This window comes from Camponotus vicinus, unplaced genomic scaffold (genome assembly GCF_025532165.1).
Source record: "Camponotus vicinus isolate PSW18456_S1 unplaced genomic scaffold, iyCamVici1.0 SCAF_12, whole genome shotgun sequence".
In the NCBI taxonomy this organism is placed as follows: domain Eukaryota; kingdom Metazoa; phylum Arthropoda; class Insecta; order Hymenoptera; family Formicidae; genus Camponotus; species Camponotus vicinus.
In genome coordinates this window covers 2655355-2678718 of record NW_028141948.1, presented here as the reverse complement: position 1 = coordinate 2678718, position 23364 = coordinate 2655355, and the positions used below count along the sequence as shown (strand labels likewise).

Below are 23364 nucleotides of genomic sequence, written 5' to 3'. Positions count from 1 at the left end.
AATATAAAACACATTTCCAAAAAAACTATTATAGTTTTATTATAAAGAAGTTATCTAGAATTATTACGAGTTGGTAAATTATTCGTGATATAGCCAACTTTGTATTTTAACCTTATGTTATCAATCTCTATGTAAACTCTAGAATAGAAAAATACAGGACCTTCGAGATATGAAATATTCCAGATAAACGCCATAATGATTGGAAATATTTATGAATCTGATGACAACTGAAAAGAGATAAGATATAAAACTGATAAGATATAAATTAACGTTGTTTATTGTGAACAATAATTATTGCAAACAATATATTTAATTGATCGGCATAGATTTTATGCAATAACGAAGGATTCCATATTTCCTCTTCGATCAATCTACTTTGGTTTCTCCCATCTTTTAGTAACATTTAATCCCATCTCCTTTTTACATTCCTTATAAAGCACAGAATAATTTTTAAAATTATTTATAATTAAATTTAAAATTCTCTCCTATGTCCTTCCATCTAAATGTTCAAACTTACTTCTATAGCTTTAAGAATTGGATAAAGTGGTCTCACACCCTTCGATTCTTTTAAAACCTCGTCTCCATAAGCTAAAATTTTTTTATTGGCTTTCTCGATCGTAGCTTTCATGCTTGTGGCTTCGATTTCAAGAACTTCTTCACGCTTTTTTTCAATTTGTTTCTCCTCCTATTAATGTAAGGCATTATATAATTGCTATTTTTATTAATACATTTTACAAAGAAAGTAAAAATTTATTTTAAACGAAAAATTTGAAATAGAAAATAGAGAAAATAGAAAAACATTTTAATGTTAAAATCCAACATAAAAAGAAGAAATAATTATTCTTAAATTTAATTTAGAATACAAAATTAAATAATGGTACACAAAATTTAATATTTAAAATTTTTAATTTAACGTTTTAATTTTACGTTGATTATGTGTGTTAAAAAGTCTATTAATTCTGATTATTATTATTATTATTATTATTATTATTATTATCAAATTTTCTTACAGCAACTTTCTGCAATTCAATTCCATAGTCTAATTTTTGTTGCCATTGTCGCTTTCGTTCTTCTAAATCAAATTGCTCGTCATATTCGTTTTTCTTAAATCTTTGCATCATCTCCCAAATTTTTAGGTCTTTCTCCTCTTGCTTTTGCTTTGTTTTTACAGCCGCATCACGAAGCTTATATTCTTCCAGAAGAGCACGCATAGTTTCTTCTCGTTCTTTGTGAGCTTTTTGCTTTTCTACTTCAGCAGCCTCTTTTTCTTCCACAGCTTTTTTCAAAATTTCCTTCTCTTTAATCTCGCGAATTTGTTCGATTTTGATTGGCTCATATTTTTCCGCTAAAAAGAATTATTAATTATTAGTTACTATAGATTTAATCTATTTTAATTTTGCATCATACACAAACACACACAACAAATACAAAATTAAAAAATATTATCTGACTTATAATTTGTGCTTCACGCATTTTCTCTTTTTTCTCTTTCAGCGTTATTGATTTTTGGATTTTCTGTATTTGATCTTTAGCTTTTTGATAAACCTCCAATGCTCGATCCTCAAATTCTTCATTGCGCTTCAATTCCAGTTCAAATCGTTTCTTTTCCTCTATCGCTTCTTTGAAAAATTGCTGGAGTCTTTTCTTTTTATTTAATATCTATAAACAAAATATACAATTATACATATTAGATCTTTTAGGATAAAACATGTTTAAAGCAAAGATCAATACATACGTCTTGCATTTCTTTCTCTTTTATGAGTCGCATATTTTGGATTATATTTCTTTGATCCTGTTTTTCAGCCTCCAATTCCTTCATTAATTTTAATTTATTGTCTCGTTCGTTTTCTTCAATCCTGGTTTATAATTGATCTAATAATACCTGACGCAGTATAATATTGAAGACAAACATATTTTTTTTTCATTTTTTCCTCTTTAGATTCTCATATTTTAATCATATATTTTAATAATTATATATATATATATATATATTTATTTATTTATTTATTTATGTATATATATATGTATATATATATATATATATATATATATATATATATATAATATTATACTATTAATAATATTACTATAATATTTCAAATAATTCCGAGACATATACATATTTAGAAATAATCATATTCTTATACACATTTTATATTAATATTTATATTATATATGTTATATATATAAGTATATATATAAAATATAAAATAAAATATAATATTTATATATAATTTTATATTAATATTTTTATATTAATATTATCAATAACATTAATTTTTACTGTTTTCTCAATTCCATTTCGTAATCCTTTATCTTTCTCGCTTGTTCCTCTTCTTCCTGCCTCTTTTGTTCCTCATATTTCGCGACGTTTGTCTTAATTGAATTAGCATATTCCATATCCTGTTCTTTATCCATCGTCTTAATAATGTTCTGAAACGTTACTTGGGCGTCCAATTCTCTGAGACACTGATGAGATCAAACAGAATAGATGAGAATTTTGAATCTATTTAATGCAAAGAAATTATGTGCTTAGGAATATTATATGAATATCTGTTTCGTGAAAAAGCACCTCGGATGCGAAAAGAGCGCGATTAATTCGCCGACATAAAGGCTTTTTTTGCTGAAGCAATTTCCTTGCTTGCTGTACCACTTTTGCCCTCTCTGCCGCCTTTTTTTCCGCCATTTCCTTCACGAACATCTTTCTTTCTTCCTCAGCCTTTTGTCTTTTGGATAGTAACTTTTCTCTCTGCCTCGCCTTAATATTCTGTTATCAAATCATTTTCGCTTAAACGACGAATAAATATAATAAGAATTCGAAAAATATATAAAACTTTATCTTCATATTTAAATGCGCACTCCATTTGACGCTATTTTCGCTTTAAAATGTAAGATTCTTCGTTCTGATTCTCTCTTTTTGAAGCAAATGGAGCACATTTTAAGATATACATTTTGTGATAAATAAATCTTGTAATAAAATTGTATAGTAAATAAATACTTTTATTTAACTGTAACGTATTTTGAAAATATATCAAACATACCTCTAGCTTACTGTCCCAAGTTTTACTTTTTTCATAAGTTGCTTTTTTTAGCGCTGCTATTTTTGCAGCCTCTTTTTCTTGTTGTGTCGTTATTCTATCTTCTTCTGTAGTATAATCCACGAAACGCTGAAAAGCGCCCTTTGTCATGATTAATGCTCGAGTTCTTTCAGATGGCTGTAAAAAAGTGCGATTTTTCATAAAATAAATTACAGAAAATTCTAGTTTTTGAGCTTTAGAAATACTCACTCTGATATCCTCGACTGTTTGCCCAGGTTTCAAGAGATATGTCGTTCGCATTTCCGGATGATGAATTTTTTCCCGCACCATTTTAAAAGAAAAGAAATGATACAAATAAAACAAAGTTTCTTTCAATATGAATAGCTTGAGGTCTGCAGAGAAACTGCGGCTTGCAGCTTAACGAATACATTCGCACACCATAAATGGTTGACATAGAAACCAAATAAAAGCGATCAATGCGCTTCGTATGGGATAAAAGAACAAGGAGGAATTTATTTTCTCAAGTGTGCAAAAAATGATAAAATTTTTAATTTTTTTTAAAGAGAAAAAAATATTTGCTGGAAGAAAATTTTTTATAAATACTTAATATTACTAGATTATTTATATATTATTCGTAAGAAAAGGAAATATGCAATAATTATGTTATATTGTGATCAAGTTAATTTATTTAATTACTATTTTTAGAATTTTTAATTTTTTTAAAGAGAAAAAAATATTTGATAGAAGAAAAATTTTTAAAATATTTATAAGTTACTTGTAAATTACTTATAAAAAAAAGAAATTTATAATAATTATACATATATTGTAATCAAGTTAATTTATTTAATTCCTATAATGCTTTATATACCATGTTACTTGATGTTTCAGAAAAATCGAAAAAGGAATTTATATTAAGCATTTATCGAAGATTTCTAAACATTTCAATTTTCATGTTCAAGTTTGAAATTTTGAATTTATATACTATGTCAAGTCATTCTCGTTATTTTATTAAGTATTATAGATTATATAATGAATATAATGACGAATAATATACGATACTAGAATCGCGCAAAGCTTGGACGTGACCGCGCTTTGTTTACAAAAACAAAGCGCGCGGACGGCTCGCTCTGTTTTTTTTGTCGCCTTCCTCACTCGTGACGTGTAGGCATTCTTCAAAATAGTCTCTCGCTTAGTATCATCTCAATTGTCACGCGAGGATCGGTCTGAACTTATCGTGATTCTCACTCGCGTTACGCGCAAGAATAAATTACTCACGTAAAGTGTTTAACGTAAAATATTAGCAAGAGTGATGAATTGTGATTCTAATAAATATTACAACGACTGTTAATTTTCAAGTGATAAAAATCGTTATGTAATATTTGCGTTTTATATTTCACACAGACATATACATAAATATTGATAGAAATTAGCGTTCAAATTTGATTCAAATCGTGTCAGCCATATTTGATTCGCGTAGTATCAGCGCGGAATCTCGGAATCGGATCAGTCTCCCCTAATGGAATCGCGAGTCGAGATCGTCGGTCGTCTCCGCGTTCGTTTACAGTGTAATTATACGTGACAGTGTAATTATGTGTGATACAAAATGCAGTATAAATATAATCGCGAGCAGCATGAGTGTGTTTGAATAACGTAATCGATTAATCATCATGATTAATGTTATGATGGCTGTAGTCATAACTCGATTTTAGAAAGAATGAAGTAAGCGTAAAGTATCGGGAGTGTCGAGAAAAATATCGGGCGACTATCGTATTATGCGTAAATCGTAAATATCGCGTGTATATGAATCGTAAATATCACGACCGCGTGTGACAATTAATTCAAGTGAATTCTGAGTGTGATTGTCGCTTTAAGCAGCTCTAATTAACGTAGGTATTAGTTCGTGCGAAATTTATTTTCCAAAAGTTTCTGCTCAAAATATATAAAACACATTTGAATTTCAAAGAATCTTGAAATGATCCTTATTTACATTATATTTTGAACACATTATTTGTATCGAGTATCATATTACCATGTACTTATTTATCTCCTCGACAGGTGCTGCAGTTACCGACATTACCGACGCGGCGCGGCGCGCGCCAGTAGCTTCGCCGACGCGCCGCAAGATGACGGCGGAGCGCGGCCGTGCACCTGTGGTGACAGCACGTGCTATAGCTGAGTGGCGGTTTGGTTATCGGAAAAGTGAGTATAATATCAGAGTGCTGAGTGTTTCCGCTTTTTTGCGAGCGTCCGATGTGACTGACGTCCCGGCGATCACCTGGTGGACGTCGAGACGCGGCCGTGTCGGCGAATTACGGCGGCGGACGAGGCGCCTGTTTACGCGACGCCAGCACGTGAGTCGCCGACGATCTACCATAACAGTCCTTCGGAATCGGTGCTTAACCTTGACAGCCGCCTCTCGCGATAGTCGACGAATCGGTCGTCGACGGCTTTTGCGAGTCTCGCGAGACGTTTCGAGGCGAATTCGGGCGCATAAATTCGCGGAACAAGGGCTGGAAGGGAGTAAAAGACGTCGATTCGCGATCCCGGTGACGCTAACCTTAATCTCCGCGTCGATGAAATCGGTCGCGCGATGTGCATCGTACACGAAGAGAGAGAGGCGATTGGGATCGTCATCTCGAGCCCTCGTGAATTTTAACGACGCTAACGTCGTCATCGTTTTTGTACAGGTTTTTATTCGCGTGCATGTTCGAGAGAATTGCGATAATTTTCGTTTCGAGCGACTCGGTCGGTTTGTTTTGCCTCGTGTGGCGCGGTTTCGAGGTTACGCGCGCAAAATTTCGACGCGCGCGCAATGACGTATTTTTCTACGTTCGAGGTCGATCGCTGATTGCGAGCGAAGTCGAGATATCAACGATTCGTATCGGGTATTTACGTTCGAATGGCGCACTTGAGAATAAAAGTATTTACGTTAATTCGCGATAGAAGAGGTTAAGAGCGCCTAACCATTTGCATTTCTGCTCGCGAATAGCCTATTGCAATTGGACGAGCACGAGAATGTAATCAGCATGTTATAAAATATCAGATTGAATCACGAGATATTTTAAAACTTCCGTTGATACGACCAGGATTGCGATTGAGACTGCCATATCACACGGAAGTTTCAAATTTCGCGATCACGTTTCAGATTCCGATCTGAGATTCTAGTTGTAGAGCCTTTTTCCATGCATATATGTACACACACATTTTTAAGGCAGTATTTATTTCGCAAGGATACTTTTAGATTACGTAAAATTTAATATAAAATTAATATAAAATTAATATAAAATTTAATATAAAATTTAATATAAAATTTAATATAAATTTAATATAAAGTTTAATATAAAATTTAATATAAAATTTAATATAAATTTAATCTAAAATTTTTATACGATGAGGAATATATTTCCAAGATATTTTATGGTTTGTACAACTTTACATTGACATTTCTCTCCACGTGTGTCTTTAAGTCAATCGTTAAATATATTTGATTATTCGATTCCTTTTTCAAAATTCAACGTAAATACGATAAAAATACAGTGGACATCGTTTTCGACACGATTGCTGTCATGTGTTTCGTGTAATTTGTAGAAAAATGTAGGATCATCACTTGTGAGTTAATTGACGTAACGCCGCCTGATTAAACTTTCGATGTCGCGATAAAATCTGAAATTTGATTCTTTGACGATCACAGCACTTCGAGTGTTATTTTCAAACTCAATATGTCGATATCGATACATTGACACGTGAATTTCGTGAGTCGCGGCTAATGAAGCGTACCGTGAAACAATGCGTGACATTCCCGTCTGATTAATCCTTTCGTACCGATAAAACTATTTTTACCGTGACATTTACTGTCGTTACGGAATGTGGCGCGCAAGTGCGTTGAAGCGAGATAAACGTGGAATTAAGAATTACTAGATGCTATGTATCCAAGCATATGAAAGTGGAGCGTTGTGACGGTAAAACCTTCGCATTCAGCGCATTTTCGCGATTGTAACATGCCGCAAAAAAATTGAAAGAAAGACATTATTGAGGATATAATTTCTTACTTTCATTAAAAAATTATAATTTATAATTTTATAATTTATAAACTAAATTAATTTATAAAAATTTATAATAAATTAATTTATAAAAATTTATAATTTAAATTTATAATAAATTAATTTATAAAAAATTTATAATTTTACCATGATATATTTATGTCTAAAAGATTAAAATGTATTGCGAAAATATTAGCAGGGAATATCAAAATAGATGTAAGCCATTATTCTGTTAATTTCCAATTAATATTTTCTACGAAAATGTGTGATTAATGCACGTGATGTGTGTTCAGGTACGAGCGGTCGGCAGGGAAGGAATGAGCTGTACGGATTTCCGGAAGCTGCATTAGGGTGAGTGTATTTCTGAATATTTAATTTCTTCTTTCATTATTTAATCGCTTAATTAATTATCTCAAACAATCGCGCACACCTGAATTTGTCGAGAAACACAATCGAATATATAAATACCGTTCCACGCTTATTCAAAAATTTATCTCATCAAATCATCATAAAAAAATTCTGATATATAAAATTCTTAATAAAATTTTAATAAAGTTCTCAAAACTATACGTCCTTGAAAGTTAACAACTCTCGTATGAAATATTTAAATTTTATCTGTTTATAAATATTTTGAGAAAGCTGACATATTTCGCATATTTAAATAATTTATGTTAATATAAAATGTGTTGTGGATTAACATAAATGATATAATTCTTTATTGTGAATATTAAAATAAAAACTATAGGCACGAGAATATATAATTTGAGAAGAAAAAAACAATTTTCGTTTACGCAGAAAATAAAATTAATTTTAAATCGATCTTAATTTATATCAATTTAATTCTTAATTTATATCATTGGGTGGGCGATACAAAATGATGCAGATACGCTTATTATGCTGATACGAAACATGTTTATTAAAAATCTAGTATCTCATTCTCTCTACGCCTACTACAGTAAATATCACAGGTACACGTTTCTCTATCACAAGATTCTCCGCTCGGTCATTTTTTTTTACACGTAATAAATTCACGCCGCGCTATCGAATCCGGACGCCTTTCGGAATCGCCGAAATCGTCGCCTCGAGAGATCATTTTCGTCGTCGTTGTCCCGTATTTCCGACTTCTTGACCGGTGGAGAGACTCCATACAACAACGTTATATCGGCGAGAAAATAAAAAAAGAAAAACATCCTCGATAAAAGTATGAAATAAACAATAGAAAATATCTAACTGTCGAGTAAATTAAAGCTTCAGCCGCGCTCGGCCGCGAAAGAAAACTACGTATCGAGATCCCAGTGCTTCCCGACTCTTGCGGAACGTTATTGAGATGTTTGCGGCGATGATGGTAGGTTGGCGGGGAACATATGATGTCCGCTGACGTGAGTGTCTTTTGAGCAAATGGAACTCCTTAAATCTAAGCGCGTGTCTTCGTGCATCGCACGTGGGTAGACTCTTCCTCCTCCTCTTCCGTCTCGCGATGTTCCCAGTCTCTCGCGCCGTCCAAATCACAAACGAAATTGCAAGATTGTCCCCCGTGATCCTTCGGAAGACTCGTCTCCTTCGGTTTCGATACTCGATCGATTGGCCAGACAGAAATTTACCACGGCCGCCAGATGGGCTCGTTCGGTTTGGCCACCTGCAGGAGACCCTGGTGGCTCTGGGAGACGGTGTCGATGTCGGTTCGCACCGGGGATGGTTGGCTGGACGCCGGCGTCAGCGGCATCGAGTACTCGTCGGAACTGAGCTCGCTGGAGGGCGAGGGTGAAGATTGCGGGGCGGTCACGTGGATGGTCAAAGGTCCGGTCTTGTCCATGGAGTTGAGCTTGTGGCCGAGATGCGTCATCAGCTTGGTGCCGAGAGCGACGTCGACACCGGGGGTAGCGGCCAGGCAACGGCTGACCTCGTTCGCACAGTGCGTGTAGCCGGCCCGAAAGCGGTCGGCGTCGATCACCGGGTTCGCCGAGAGACGCTGCTGACGTTGGAGCTTGTGCAGATGACGCACCGTCAGCTCCAGGATATCCGCCTTCTCCAGCTTCGCCACGTTCTCGCCGTCGCCGGCCAGCGCGGTCACCATCAGATCCTTGAGCTCGTCCAGGCAACGGTTGATGCGCGCTCGACGTTTGCGCTCCAGCATCGGTTTCATCACCTGCGAATCGACGGTTACGATTAATAAAATTGTCGAAACTAGGATTTTACACGCGAGAAAAAAATTGACGGAAATTAATTATCGAGTTAATCGATAAACGAAATAAAAAAATTGACGCGGCGCGATTAGAGCGTTAAACTGTCACGATCAGCTGACACTTACCTTTCGATACTGATAGGTCCTAGAGATGGGCTGCTCCTGCCCATCGGTGACGATAATCTGCTCGTGCACCTGCATGATTAATCCGTTTTGCGACACAATGAAAAACTTCACTCGATAACCGATACTGATTTATCGCGAACGCGACCTCGTCGTGTTATCACCCCGGCCTGTCAAACTTTGTTCGTCGCTGCGACTGCGAGTCACTTGCGGCTGGCGGAAGGAAACGTGCGGACAACACGCAAGCCTTCGGCTCGACCTTCGAGTGAACACGAACAGAGCGTGATTGTAGTCGCGGTCGGGCGAGGCTGCGACTTATATAGGCATGGGGCCCCGTGTGGACGGGGCAAGGGGACGATGGTGGGCCGCATGGTGGGGAGCAGGCCTTCCGTGGGAACTGTCCGTAGAGGTTGGTTCCCAAGCAAGCACACCACCTGTAAGCGGCAGCTGCCAGACACGCGCCCACACCAAGCCATCGTCACCGTTCCTGCGTCCTTGTTGCACTTAGTCGTGGCGCGGAGTCGATGCTCTCTACCTCCTCGGCTAATCGTCGACGAGTGGTCGTGCCACGGTATGCATGGCTCGTAATCACTCGTCCCTCTCTGTCTCTCTCCTTCTTCTCTATCCCTCGCTCTTCTCTCGTTCTCTCCGCTGCTATCCTCTCTGTTTCTCTCTATCGTTTCATTGGCGCTCATTTCCACGAGCGCTCATACGGAAGGACTAGATCTCGACCAACTTCTTCGGCTCTCCTCTCCTTGTCTCGGGGCAAAATAGACGAGCTGTCCTCGTCCATCTATAAGATTAGCTTCTTCTGCCACAGTCGCAGCTCTCTTCCACGCTCGTGCTGGATCTTCTTATCGAGGATCTACGCCTTTTTCTTCCTCCTTTCCCTTCTCTCGCCTTCTTTCTTTTCTCTCTTTCTCTCTCCTCGCTTTCTGGTTCTCCCGCTTCGCCGAACGAGAAGCGTGCTGGGCACAAGTCCGGCGCAACTTCAGATCGTGATTGCAATCTCACCGGCTACACGGTGTTGAATTGTATGCCTTGTGCCTATATATATCCCATCTTATGCCCCGCGAAATAGTACGTCGCGACTACCGCGATTGATTGATCATTTTACGCATATTAAAGCGAAAAAGGAAGTCGCGGATGAACTCGATAAAGCTTGTAGCTCTTAAGGATTGTATGACAAATTGATCGTTAAGACGGTCGCGCAATCGAGCGATTAATTAATTTTGCTCCGCCGGCGATCTTTTGTCTTCGTTTCCGAGTAATAGGTGCGTTTCTGCGAATATCGTTACGATAGCGAATGAATGGGAGAAGAGAATGAATTTTAATATAATGACTTGATAATGCGCCTAAAAATATTCGCCAACACTTTATTCTACTAATTAATGCACAGTTGCTGGGAAACAATTACCTTCGTGTAATTATTCTAGAATGTAAATTGTTAATTTAAAACTGATTCACATAAAGGAAAGGAGATATCATATTTTTCGTTTTATTAATATATGATAGATTATATGATAGTTTAATATTGTGTGCATGCATTATAAACTTCAATTATCGAAAGCCAGATTGTGTGAGAAAAATATATTATTATAAATATATTATTTTGATATTAATTTAGGATTTTAATTAATATCGTTTTGAATTTAATTTGGATATTAAGTAATACTAAGGCAATTACGAACAAGAATAGAATAAATAAACAAAAATTGTGACTCTGAAATTTGTGATATTTTATCTTATTATTTTGACATTTCAATTTGGATTTTAATTAATATCGTTTTGAATTTAATTTGGATATTAAGTAATACTAAGGCAATTACGAACAAAAATAGAATAAATAAACAAAAATTGTGACTCTGAAATTTGTGATATTTTATCTTATTATTTTGATATTTCAATTTGGATTTTAATTAATATCGTTTTGAATTTAATTTGGATATTAATTAATATTAAGACAATTACGAACAAGAATAGAATAAATAAATAAAAATCGTGACTCTGAAATTTTGATATTTTATCTTATTATTTTGATATTAATTTGGATTTTAATTAATATTATTTTGAATTTAATTTGGATATTAATTAATATTAAGACAATTACGAACAAGAATAGAATAAATAAAAATCGTGACGCTGAAATTTGTGATATTTTATCTTATTATTTTGATATTAATTTGGATTTTAATTAATATTATTTTGAATTTAATTTGGATATTAATTAATATTAAGACAATTACGAACAAGAATAGAATAAATAAATAAAAATGACTCTGAAATTTTTAATATTTTTATCTTATTACATGTGTAATTGATATCGAGAATATTAGAAAGTAATTTTAATAGCAGAAGATAGTTTACAAGAATAAACATGTGAAAAATCAAATCTTTCTCTTCATATTTTCCTCTATTATTATTACATTATTTGTGAATTTTGCTTGAATGATATTTCAGCGGTTGCTCAATCATGCACTGATAATAATTACAAGATACTAGGGAGCAAAAATTCTTTTGGGGCGGATGGGTATTTAATTTTTATTAAAAAAATTCTTGCACAGAAAGTGCGAGATGCTTTCATTGCTCGTTGTCCGCATAATTTATCGTCGTCAGCCGACGAAAATTGAGCGAAAGTGAGATCTTGGTTGGACGCGATTTTAATTTCGCTCGTAAAATCGTCCTCCTGGCTTTGGATAGTTATCGCGCGAAACGAGTATCACGCTCGTGCACGTTTCTTCCATGAACTTTAAGATACTAATTTCGGCGAGGCCATCGGCTGAATTATATCCTACAAAGCCATTCCTTCTCCTCTTTCCCTTCATCTTCTACCCTTGCTATATTTCGTGTGTCTCTTCCCCTCGCTAGTCGAGCTTTTTCTCTTTTTTTTTCCGCTTCTCTTCATCCGCTCGCTTCTTCCTCCGCGTCCTCTGTCCTCTTGTGCCACTTCTCTTATTTTGCGATCTGAGCCGGATACTTAAACGTCGTTCGCACCGAATAATTACGCACGCTCGTTTCGAGCCTCCGTCTCCTTCTCGTTCTCCTGCGACCCCTACGGCACCTTCCTCTCTTCTACTTGCTCGTCCACACTCCGTCATTCTGCTCTTTTTCTTCGTTGCTTGCGTCTCTTTTCGCTACCGACTCTTACCGCACTTCCTGCCCCGTCTCTCTTTCTCTTTCCCGCTCAATCTTCTACACATTCTCCTCTTCCTATTTTATTTTCTCCCGAGATACTCTCCTTCGTGTATCGGTCAATTGCATGTGTCGTTAATAAGTGGCGGTACTTCGATAGCATCTGACGCGATTGCGAGATAATGTTGCTCGTAACTCATTTTCCGTCTTTCTCGCTCTTACAGCTTGTTGATCGAATCTTTTCGTCCCCGCGCGCGGTCTCGTGGGACCTAATTAGCGCGATGTTGCAGGGACTTGACTCTCTGAAACACTGTATGACGTAGATGTAACCACGAGAGTCAAGCATGTTCAGTGAAAGCGGACCAAATATATGATTTCTGAGAAATGGCAGATGACACATGAAAATTTCCAATCTCAATTTTTGGATTTTTTTGGGAATCTTTACTTGCATCATATCGCGAAGAAATTAGATTCATTGTAAAATATTATAATTAGAGCTTAAAAAATTGTTTTTAAATAATTACATTAAATTTAATATTATAATATAATATTAAATGATATGAATTATATTATTTAATATTATATTATAATATTAAATTTAATATAATTATTAAATAATATTAATTAAATAATATGAATTCACATAATACACACACACATATATATATATATTTATATAAAAGAATTTCTGTGATGATTTATTTAATTTTATCAATTTCGACCTTAGATGTGTTCTATTAGATTTGCGTCTTTATATGTTCTTTATATGTTATTGCTATAATTATATGATACAGAATTAAAATGACATAATTTAAAGAGCAATCTTATATAATGCTATTCATTCAATCAATTATAGTGAGCGATGAGTGCATATGTGTGTCGACGAACAATATAGAATTGATTTCGTATCACGTGCTCTTTACATTGCAGCACGTGGCATGCGAGCGTTGACAAGGCGATGTAGACAGAAAGAAAAAATATTACAATCGATTTGAAATCGGTGGAAATAGATTAAAGACAAAGAGAATAGATTAGAGAATTAAATGACAAGAGAAAATAGATTAAATGACAATAAGAAAGCTTTTATATGACACAATGAAAAAAAATAAAATCAGAATATTATATGTTTTCTAATTCAAACAATATCGATCTTCATCCGTAGAAATAATTGCAACTTGTTGCAAGTGATTTTCTTAACTTTTTTAATTAGAAGAGAGGAAGAATATTCCTAGCATTTTTTGTATCCAGTTTTTTAAATGCACTCGTTGACGTTAAAGCAGGCTTATGTCTTACATATGTTAATTGCGACCGATAATTGCGTTTCGCCGAACAGTCGCGCGACATCGGCGGAATCGATGATTAGCGCACTTGATGCAACAGCGTTCACCAAACGCAAAGTTCTCGTAGTTGCAGCAATGTCGAGAGCCGACACAGATGCGGCAGCATATAAATTTTCTCACACTCTTCGCAGTCGCGAGGTTTTTACTTTCCCAGGTTCTCTCTCCGGTGACGTGTAATGCACACACGCGTGCGGGGTCGTGCGATCGCGTGCCCGCCTCCGGAGACAGAGAGAAAGAGAGAGAAAGAAAGAGACTTATTATACTAAGTGCATCAGCTGTCCGTGAACATATGTCACGAGTCGTTTGGCTCGTGCCAATGAAATCGTGATCTTCCATTACAAGCTTTACCCCCCTGTTGTATCCCCGGTACACATCAGCCACCCCTCGTGATGTCCATTCGCACGCGTCGACTCGCTCACGTGTAAACACTTCGGGAAAGCCGAAAGGATCGACACCGTAGGCGGGATATTCGCAATAATTAAGGTAATCGTGAGAACGTTGCTCATTTGTCCCCAATGTTGGTTCCATTCCGGTGCTCGTGGCGAGAAATAATGAGGCTTGTTTCGGATGACGTAGCGAATAATCGAGTTAGTCATCTTTTTATCGGGTATAATTTTCAAATTAATGTGTGATTAGTAGATTCTACGTTTCAAAAGCGACTAGTTTGATAGAGGCTATTATTACAAAAGAAGCTTTATCTTTTATTCCTCTTAATAATATCTTTTTCTTCAGGGAAATTAGATTAATTTGGATACTTTGGGTACTAATTAATGTAGCAATGTACCTGTAAATTATGGCACATCTTGGAAAAGCACAATTCCGCCCGACCTGAATTATCGTGAGAAGAAGAACCTACTCGTATGATGAATTTTCGAACACGCTTCGCCTGAATGGGAGTCGTACTTCATCGTGTGCGCGCATTTAACGCTGCTCGCGACATAACATGAACGACGACGACCCTCTGACCTACTGCGCGAGTAAAGCAATCGTGAAGAGGCGTAAGAAGCAGCCGCAGTGGCAAGAAGGAGAAGATGAGCCGAGAAGACCCAAGTCGAACATTCTCACGGAACCTCGAGGTTCACCTGGTCCCCCCCAACATCGAGCTGCTGCCGTGCACTTTGCCCTATTTAAATGACCTTTCCGCCACCCCATTTTTCTCTCCTCTCTCCTTTTTTAACAGCACTGCCTCGTGGCACGTGCTTACAAAGCCGGCACACGCCGTTACTTCCGTATGCGTGGCCTTTCACGGCTTCCTCGGTATCCGGTAGAACCTGAATCCGGTCGGTCGGCTTCCTGTAACCTTCGACCTTTCGCAGACTCGTGACTCGTGGCGCAATCCGTTCTTTCTTTGCGAAATTGATTCCGATCGATTTGAAATTCAAACTCGGAGCTTATTGTTCGCATTCACTGATGGAATTTATTATGTATAAATTAGCGCAGTGTCTATGGATCTTCCATAAGAGGTGCTTAAAGGTGAATTAGCTTGAATAGACAGGAAGAAAAAATATTTCTCAAGAGGGCAGACACGCATTTTGTCACGTGTCATCCAATCCATAGATAATGAACAATCGCACACGTGCCTAACAGTCAATGTTCTTTTGTAGATTGTCACGTGTCACTCAATATTTCGCAAACACAACCGTAATGTCAACCGTCGTGTTGAAGTTTCATTGAAAATTAAGCCGATCATACATCAAGCAGAATAATTTTGCAAATTTAAGATATAACATTTAATACGCAATAAATAATCTAATTTGGGATCTACAAATAAATATCTTTGCTTGTCATGAAAAGTTACTTTGGGCTTCATTGCAACTATAGTGGCCCGAAATCGATTGAAAAAGTTTGTCCCGGATTCTCCAGCCGGTCCCGTCGTTCATCGAAGGGGAAACGGCACCGATAGGACCTCGAAGGCGCCCTTTGTGGGCTGTCTCGGGCCCCAAGATTGCGCACGTGCTCGGTTTTCCCACGCGTATAGCACGCAGCCGGCCTGCGCTCGAAAGGGAGAGGATACCGAGACGGGAAAAGGATGGGGCACGCCTTAGGCCCCCATTGTGTCGAGCACGGGCCCTGAGACAGTGGAAATTAAAGGTCTCCTCGTCGATCCTGGACCCGCGAGGCCACGATCGTGCAAAATGGCAACGTGCACGAAGGGTAGTTCTCGCTCTCTAGCGAACGATCTCTAACCGTGATTCGACGAAACACCTTTTGCGATTAATGATACGGAACGGAATCGATGTATCGGCCAACCGGATGCTCGTTTGCGATAATACCAGAACTCGTGGCATGTATTATGAGTATAATAATGACTTGCTGACGCATACTCGCAGTGTCCGTTCTTTGTCAATTGAATAATTTGATGACGTTAAATCCGCGATTCACGATTGTATTTGCAACTGTTATATTTATGTGCTAATATTTTTATTTATTTTTCATATTCCTTCCTTTTTGCAACGTATAGTATATTAATCGAAATTGTTGTATTAACTTTTTTTGTAGAAATCTTTTTTTGCTGTATTGAATTTTGAAATTCTATATCTGATCTTATCCAAAGAAATTTTATCTTAGAAGGATTTATATTTATCGTAGATTATGTTTCAGAAACTTATAGATGGTAATTAGATAAAATCAAATTAATAAATTTTGAGATATAAGAATTCTTAGAAAGATTTTAAGATATAAGATAGATAAAAATTCAATTTTTGTACGATGTACTTAGGATCATGAACACTAAAAAGATTAAGAAAATAGATAATTTTAGCTTTCGAAATTTATTATATCGCGACGAGAAAATATCAAAGAATAAACGTGTAAATAAATTTATAAATATTTTAATTTGTGATATATATAATTTTTCTAAAAACTGATAATAAAAAGTAAAAAAGTGATTGTGACATTTTGTTTGATATATTTAATATGTTTTTTTATTACTTTTTGATATAAAATTACAAATACATATATGGGCATCGGATGACACATTTATTTGCGAATTCGCCTGTTAAAAATTAATAGAGGGAATTCTCTTTTCGAACGTCAAACTGTGACGCAGCTTTTAGCAATGCAATCGTGGATCTAAAACTTGAATGTGTCCTCAGATACATTTGACAGGCCGCAGAAACGAAAGTTTCTTATCCCAAAATTCCAACGCGGCTGACTCATCGTAATTTTCTTCGAAATTAAGATAGGATTTTACGAGGAAATGAGATGACTCGTTGGATTTTTGATGCATGCTCAGCCAGCATCGAGATCCTGAACTTTGCACATCACATAATTATCTACCTTGCTTTCTGATGAGATTCTCATTCAGATTCTTTTTTTTATCTCATTTCGATTTTTTACACAATATGAATTAAACAAGCGATGGATATAAAATCACAAAATTGCAGGATTGTTGATCGTGAATGAAAATGAAGTATTTCGAAACATCAAGTTATTAAAACGAAATACAAGTGAATAAACATTTCGCAATAACTTCCGACTTTCCGAAGGTTTCGAATAGATTATACTAATAATGTCATGTGGGAATTTTAGCATAAAATCGATAAAAATATTCACAAAAAATATTACACAACGAAAAAGAATGTTCGCAAAACTCGTTTGGCTTATTAATAACAGAAAATTTTAATATTTCGGATGAGAAACTCGGAAAAAAACTGAACAAGAATGCTTATAAATAATATTTTATATTTGTATACAAAGAATAATGATACAAAATTATTTGCATATAATATGTGTAGCATGCAATAGATTTGAAACATTATTTTAATTGACAACTCTTTAGATTAATCCTATAATTACAACTCTTTTTCTCTATTTTCTTTATCAATTTTTTTTAGTGATACTAAAATATACATAAGTATAATTTTATTTTCCTTTTTAAAAATATTTTATTATAAAAATATTTAAATTATTATATTTTAATTATTAATATTATTATTAATATAAATTATTACTAAATTATTATTATTATTATAAAAATTATTATTATAAAAATATTTTATAATATATTTTTACATTTAATTGACTTGTGCCAAATTCATTCAGTGCTTTTTATGAGAGAAATTTCATTAAAATGTGAGATTTTATAAACCCAATTAATGTCATTCATTTCCTCGCTGTTTCGCAGATTGCACGATACACATATTATATCAATCGTAAATCTAATTTCCCGATTTTGAACGTCGCGGTCTCTCTTCCACACGCGTGAAAGAGTGAAACCTCATCGGAATGGCGCGTAAAACGGTCACTTTGTTCGAGCGCGCTCGTGATTTCGCTTTTAATTGTGCCGGAAGCCCTCGTTAAGGGGCATTCGTTAATTGGTCCTGCGCCTCGGTCATCGGGCGAAAATTATGTACCTGCCTCGGCCGCGAAGCGCCCACGGGGCCCGCGGGCCCCGCGGCGCGTTGCTCACACACGTGACCGACACACGCGCAAATAATATACCCGGCACGAATGAATGGCGCTGCCGAACGAACGGGCGGGCGGAGGAGAGAGGAGCAGGCGTATCTCTCTCGTTCCCGGGCTCCGAGATCTAACTACCACCTGCCTCATTTTCCCACGAGCCCCGAGCAAACCTCTCGAATACCGATGAGATAGACGAGGACGAATCGCCTGGTGGTGCGACGAGGAGGCGCGTAGCACCTTGACAGGTAGAGAGACGAGGATGAGACAAGCTGGTCCTCTCTTCTCTGGTAACCAGGAACGAGATACTTCGGGGATATCGAACGTGTGTGTGTGTGTGTGTCTGTATGTGCGTGTACGCTCGTGCACGCAAACGCGGGCGTAGCGGGGCACGGAGGGGGAGGAGATATCTTGAAACACGTCGAGCAGGTAGAACACGTGCTGGCACGAGGTGAGTCAGACGCGCGGGAATATCGGAGTATTTGCGATCTCTCTCTCTTTTTTTCTCTCATTCTCGCTACTCGTACAAATTGTTCCTCTCTTCTCTTCTGTCTGTATGTCTCTCTATTTTGACAGATATTAAAATATAAAAGCAAATTAAAAATTTATATTGCTCACATTGTTTGTATCCACAAAAAGATTGTTATAGTTTTTTATAATCTCTCTCTTTGTATACATTTTTTTCTTTATGGTGCACATATTTTATCTCTATTTTACTTTCTTATAAAAATTATCTATAAAATATATTTTAAAAATATTTTAAATTAAATATTAAAAAAATATTTTTAAAATTTTATTATAAATATTTTTAAAATTTTATTATAAATAAAAATACCACCTATATTTTATATCTGAATTTTTATCGTATTGTATTTCAAAATTTTTAGCTTACACGTGGCTGTATGTGATTGTGTTTCACTGACGAGAACAAAATTGCGCGTGCAACGATGCAGAGAACGCGACAATTCCAATTGCATGTCGTGTATTTCGCGCGTTGTTACGCAAATATGCCGATATGAATACGCGTAAAACGTGACGAGCCATGAAATATTCTCATGCAGATCTCTCAAAGAGATAATGGGCTGTTGTGTTTTCTCCCGTAAACTCGTCAATTTCAAAATTACAAGAGCCCGCGAGGAATTGGCGGCCGATATATTAAAAGAATTTCAATTTATCTGATTGAAAAAGTCCTCTCTGACATGATGTTATTTCGAAAAACATCATATCGACAACTTTACACATTAATATCGTTATCAATATACAGATTTTATATTGTAAAAAAATAGCAAAAAATTATCAATTTTCTGTCAGGATTTAAATTGCCATTAGACATTTTTAAATTCAATTTTGAACACATTATGGTGTATCATAAAATATAAAATATGCAATATTATAGTGAGTATTAATTATTAATACTATTCTCCCTTTTTTCTACATTACTGTTGATATGTTTTATCAGATAAATATAATTTTTTATTAAATCCGGATCAATCGTCTTAAATTCTTACGCAATAAAAGCATTTGAAATGAAAAAGGACAAGATGTGTTCAAGGGAGAGAAGACACGAAGGACACATGTGTGTCTTTGTTAGATCTGTATCCTACGGATTAGATAAATTTTCACGGATTAGTCACGGTGCCTTCGATCAAAATCTGTGATGTTTCTTAACTCTTTCACGGTCCATTCCGACACTATTAGAGGCCATATAATTCCAACATCAGATTTACCCCGGAACATTTATTACGAGCTTTGTTCCATTGGCAGCAACATTTGCGCAAAGTATATATCACTTTTTTATATAAAAAGAGAAAGTAAATCCAATTAAAATTTTTTATATCGCTCTATACGCGATTAAGCAAATCTATTAAGCCGGTTGCATTTTTCAAGATGCTTTTGCATTTATATCGATCCGTTTTATTGTTTCGTTTAATGGCATCGTAAAAGCAGATCGGCAGTTGCTTTTAAGCCTGCAACAGTGTAATCTTCGGTGATTTAGCGTTTTCTTGCGACAAGGACGAGGTGTGTCGCGTCGAGACACACTTAATTCGACGGCACGAAAGCGCGGAAGAAAATTCCTTCGACACGCGAGGCAAGCAAGTATTCGTTGTTGACTCGGCCTCGGAGAAAGAGAGACCGGGCCATTAAAGCGATGTCGATAATTGAATGGAACCGCCGTCATGACTCAACAGTGTATTATTGTTGCGATCGATGTCGAATCGTGCCGGCAGTTTAAGGCCACGCGAGGGGATTATTGTAAAATCGGATCGCATACTCGAGACTCGCACATCTTCAACTTTTCCTCCGTCGTGTAATCATTTCTATCTACGGACAGGTTTTAATTTATGCAAGGAATTTCGCGAGAGAGTACATGCGCGCATTCTCGGCTCCACCTGGGAAATTTTTCTCTCATGGAACGATTGTTGTAGAGCGAATATTTATTATATATTATATATATTTATTATATATTATATATATTTATTATATATTATATATATTTTCACTTGTATTTTATTTTACAGTATTTTTATTGTGCTTTGTATTTTCAAGAAAAAAATAAGGAGCTTGTTAAGAGGTAAAATTTATACTTATATGAAAGGAAATTATGCGTTAATGATGTACATATTTTTCAATTTTGTTTATGCAGATTTTTCATCTTTTTTTTCAAAATTTTATCACTTTATTTTTACAGTATTTATTAATATATAATTTAAAAATAAATCGCATAAATGGGGCGTCAGAAGTTTACACAAGAATCGAATAACGAATAGTGAAATCACGGAAAAGGACATTTGTTTCCGTTCGAAATTTAATTTATCTCCTCGGGATATCCGCAATTATTTATTAAGACTTATTTTTAGAACACTCACGTCGCGCGTAGTCGTTAAGAATTAAAAAAAACAAACAAACAAAATACGGATCCTGAGTAAAAGTTGCCTATGCGAGGGATCACTGACGGAGATTAATTGTTCCGCACACGCCATGCTAATTATTTCTACTGGATCAAGAACTCGTCTCGAGGGGCCGGTTATCCTGGCTAATTCAATTTTTCGTTGTCTTGTACATCATAGTAGTAATCTAGAAAGCGAATATCTCTAAGTTGAGATGATAACTTAATCCATGCTGTCGATGACCGAGGCGTGTTTATAGAGCCAATGCACGTCGCGAGGCTTCCTACAGCCTCGATAATGTGGCTTTTGATGGATATAAAATCGCGTTACTTGAAGGCAGTCTCTTGTCCCCTTGAAGAAACCGGTTGACGGACTGATTGATAGCTCGCTGACACTCGATACTTGAAAAATATGTTACTTGCGATCGTAAATAACATGAGAGTATAAGTCATCAAAAATTTTGATTGAATCCTAGTTTTCTCGGTAAATCTGTACGTGATTCTATTTTTTTACAAAATTATATTAAGGATAGAAACAGAGAAATGAATAAAAAAAACTTGAATAAATTTAATTTATTTATATTTATGAAAGCGATTCCTTTTAAAATAGCACATCTTACTTTGAGCTGAAAATTACATTAAATTAGAGAGATTTGTCTTTAAAATTTTCAGGATTTGAAAAAATATCTTCTCGATTTTTTTGACAGATTAAATATTGCATTATACCTAGAAATATATGAATGAAATACAATTTTATTCTGTAATACTTAAAAAATTGCCCAATAAATCTTTAATAAAATATTTGCATTCGAATAAAAATTATATGTCATTAAAAATGAACGTAACAATATCTATCAATGGCAGATTTTTTAATTTATATGTGGAATTACAAATTTCTTTGAACCTAATATATATATTGGATTCAAAGAAATGCATCAATTATAATACTAATTAAAGATTTTGCTTTATATTAAATATTTTTTTATGATTTTGTAATATATTTTATCAATAGTAAGAAATATAAAATATACATATAAAATCAGAATATATTACAAATGTAAATAATTGATACAAATTATTTTTGAATTTATATATATATATATTTTTTGCGTTATTAATGGTCGGTTATTTTTATCGCTTTCGACGTGCTCCATATGGCACACACCACGGGTGGCGATAGTATTCCGTAAGCGGCTCGCCACAAAGCGCCATTCACGATTCCGCATTTGTCTCTCGTGTGAACCGCGCGCCTCAAAAAGATCCGGTCGACGTTGTCATTGTCGTCATCGTCGCGTTCCTCTTGAAAATTTGACGCACGTGTTGTTATCGGCGTCTTTTAAACACCAACTCTCTTCCGAGAGTCACAAAGCGTCCTTTCATTGCCTAATTAGGATGCTTTTGGAGGGTTCTTACATGGCGAATGCGTCTCTTTTACATCACCGCTTGCTTGTCTTCCGACATTACTATTTTCGGACTGATTAACAAGTCGGAAAAAAGCCGTCTTTCACGTCCACGCTTCCTTCCGTCTACAATTGTACCATGATTTTACGCAGATTTTTTTTTAATTTATTATATTTCACATTAGATATTAAAAAGTATTTGAAAATTATTTAAAAGTATTTAAAAATTATTTAAAAGTTATTAAAAATATTTAAAAGTTATTAAAATTATTTAAAAATTATTTAAAAATTATTTAAATTATAAAAAGTATTTAAAAATTCAAAAATAATATGTATTCATTTTTTACATTTGTAATATATTCAGATTTTATATGATATTTTTTACTATCAAAATATATTGCAAAATTATGAAAAAAATATTTAAACAAAATTTTGAATTAATATTGAAATTGATGCATATTGATATTATTTACGTATACATATGTACATCTGTTTTTGGCAATCTTTACGACAGTTATCTTATTGGATAGTGAGGTGGCATCTTAGCACGAGTCTTCCCTATGTAAACGTAACAGGACCCTGTACGGATGTTTTTCGGGTCCCCTTTTCGAGCGGCTTCGCGTTCCCACACTTTCGGACGCGCATTGAAACGTATACCAAAAGAATTCACCCCTATGCGTACCATGAGGAGGGTGGATGTCGGAGGAACCCATAGAAAAATTAAAATCGTTCTCCCTTTCAAGAAGACTCCTTCTCTCTTTTTTTCTTTATGGGAGCGTGCAATGCACGAGCTGCTTTTGAATAGTACTGCCGTTTCCGCG

The 23364-nt window shown here is 35.5% G+C and overlaps 3 protein-coding genes across 9 annotated transcripts in view; 1 reads left to right on the top strand and 2 right to left on the bottom strand.

Annotated features, from left to right (window-relative positions):
* Window positions 1–23: 23 nt before the first annotated feature.
* LOC145962763 (uncharacterized) lies at window positions 24–3481 on the bottom strand. 2 transcript variants are annotated; one of them, XM_083084078.1, is made up of 9 exons: window positions 3288–3481; window positions 3042–3215; window positions 2573–2767; window positions 2285–2469; window positions 1736–1856; window positions 1452–1659; window positions 1011–1345; window positions 518–685; window positions 42–428 (listed from the first exon to the last, which is right to left on the bottom strand). In XM_083084078.1, exons 1-9 carry the CDS (start codon window positions 3366–3368, stop codon window positions 372–374), a joined length of 1524 nt encoding a protein of 507 aa, XP_082940204.1. In that variant the 5' UTR covers window positions 3369–3481; the 3' UTR covers window positions 42–371. The 2 variants fall into 2 exon arrangements, with proteins under 2 accessions (XP_082940205.1, XP_082940204.1); XM_083084079.1 differs by lacking the exon at window positions 3288–3481 and having other exon boundaries at window positions 24–428; window positions 3068–3155.
* A 1656-nt stretch (window positions 3482–5137) lies between these two features.
* LOC145962719 (tubulin monoglutamylase TTLL4) overlaps window positions 5138–23364 on the top strand; it is a 137620-nt gene continuing 119393 nt past the window's right edge. For 5 of the 6 annotated variants that reach the window (XM_083083997.1, XM_083083993.1, XM_083083999.1 and 2 more), the window contains exons 1-2: window positions 5244–5389; window positions 7372–7429. The gene's annotated coding sequence lies outside the window, so the exon portion shown is untranslated. The other variant, XM_083083996.1, reaches the window with a different exon arrangement.
* LOC145962720 (enhancer of split mgamma protein) lies at window positions 7940–9726 on the bottom strand. Its single transcript, XM_083084000.1, has 2 exons — window positions 9387–9726; window positions 7940–9224 (listed from the first exon to the last, which is right to left on the bottom strand). The coding sequence occupies exons 1-2, from the start codon at window positions 9459–9461 to the stop codon at window positions 8676–8678; spliced, it is 624 nt and encodes a 207-aa protein (XP_082940126.1). The 5' UTR covers window positions 9462–9726; the 3' UTR covers window positions 7940–8675.

Bases quoted from the DNA above. Each gene is read 5' to 3' on its own strand.
- LOC145962720 (XM_083084000.1), bottom strand. From the start codon at position 9,461: ATGCAGGTGCACGAGCAGATTATCGTCACCGATGGGCAGGAGCAGCCC. The intron at 9,225-9,386 runs GTAAGTGTCAGC...GTCGATTCGCAG, and splicing joins GGACCTATCAGTATCGAAAG to GTGATGAAACCGATGCTGGA.
- LOC145962763 (XM_083084078.1), bottom strand. From the start codon at position 3,368: ATGGTGCGGGAAAAAATTCATCATCCGGAAATGCGAACGACATATCTC. The intron at 2,768-3,041 runs GTATGTTTGATA...ATTTGATAACAG, and splicing joins CTTGGGACAGTAAGCTAGAG to AATATTAAGGCGAGGCAGAG. The intron at 1,660-1,735 runs GTATGTATTGAT...TTTTGTTTATAG, and splicing joins AAGAGAAAGAAATGCAAGAC to ATATTAAATAAAAAGAAAAG.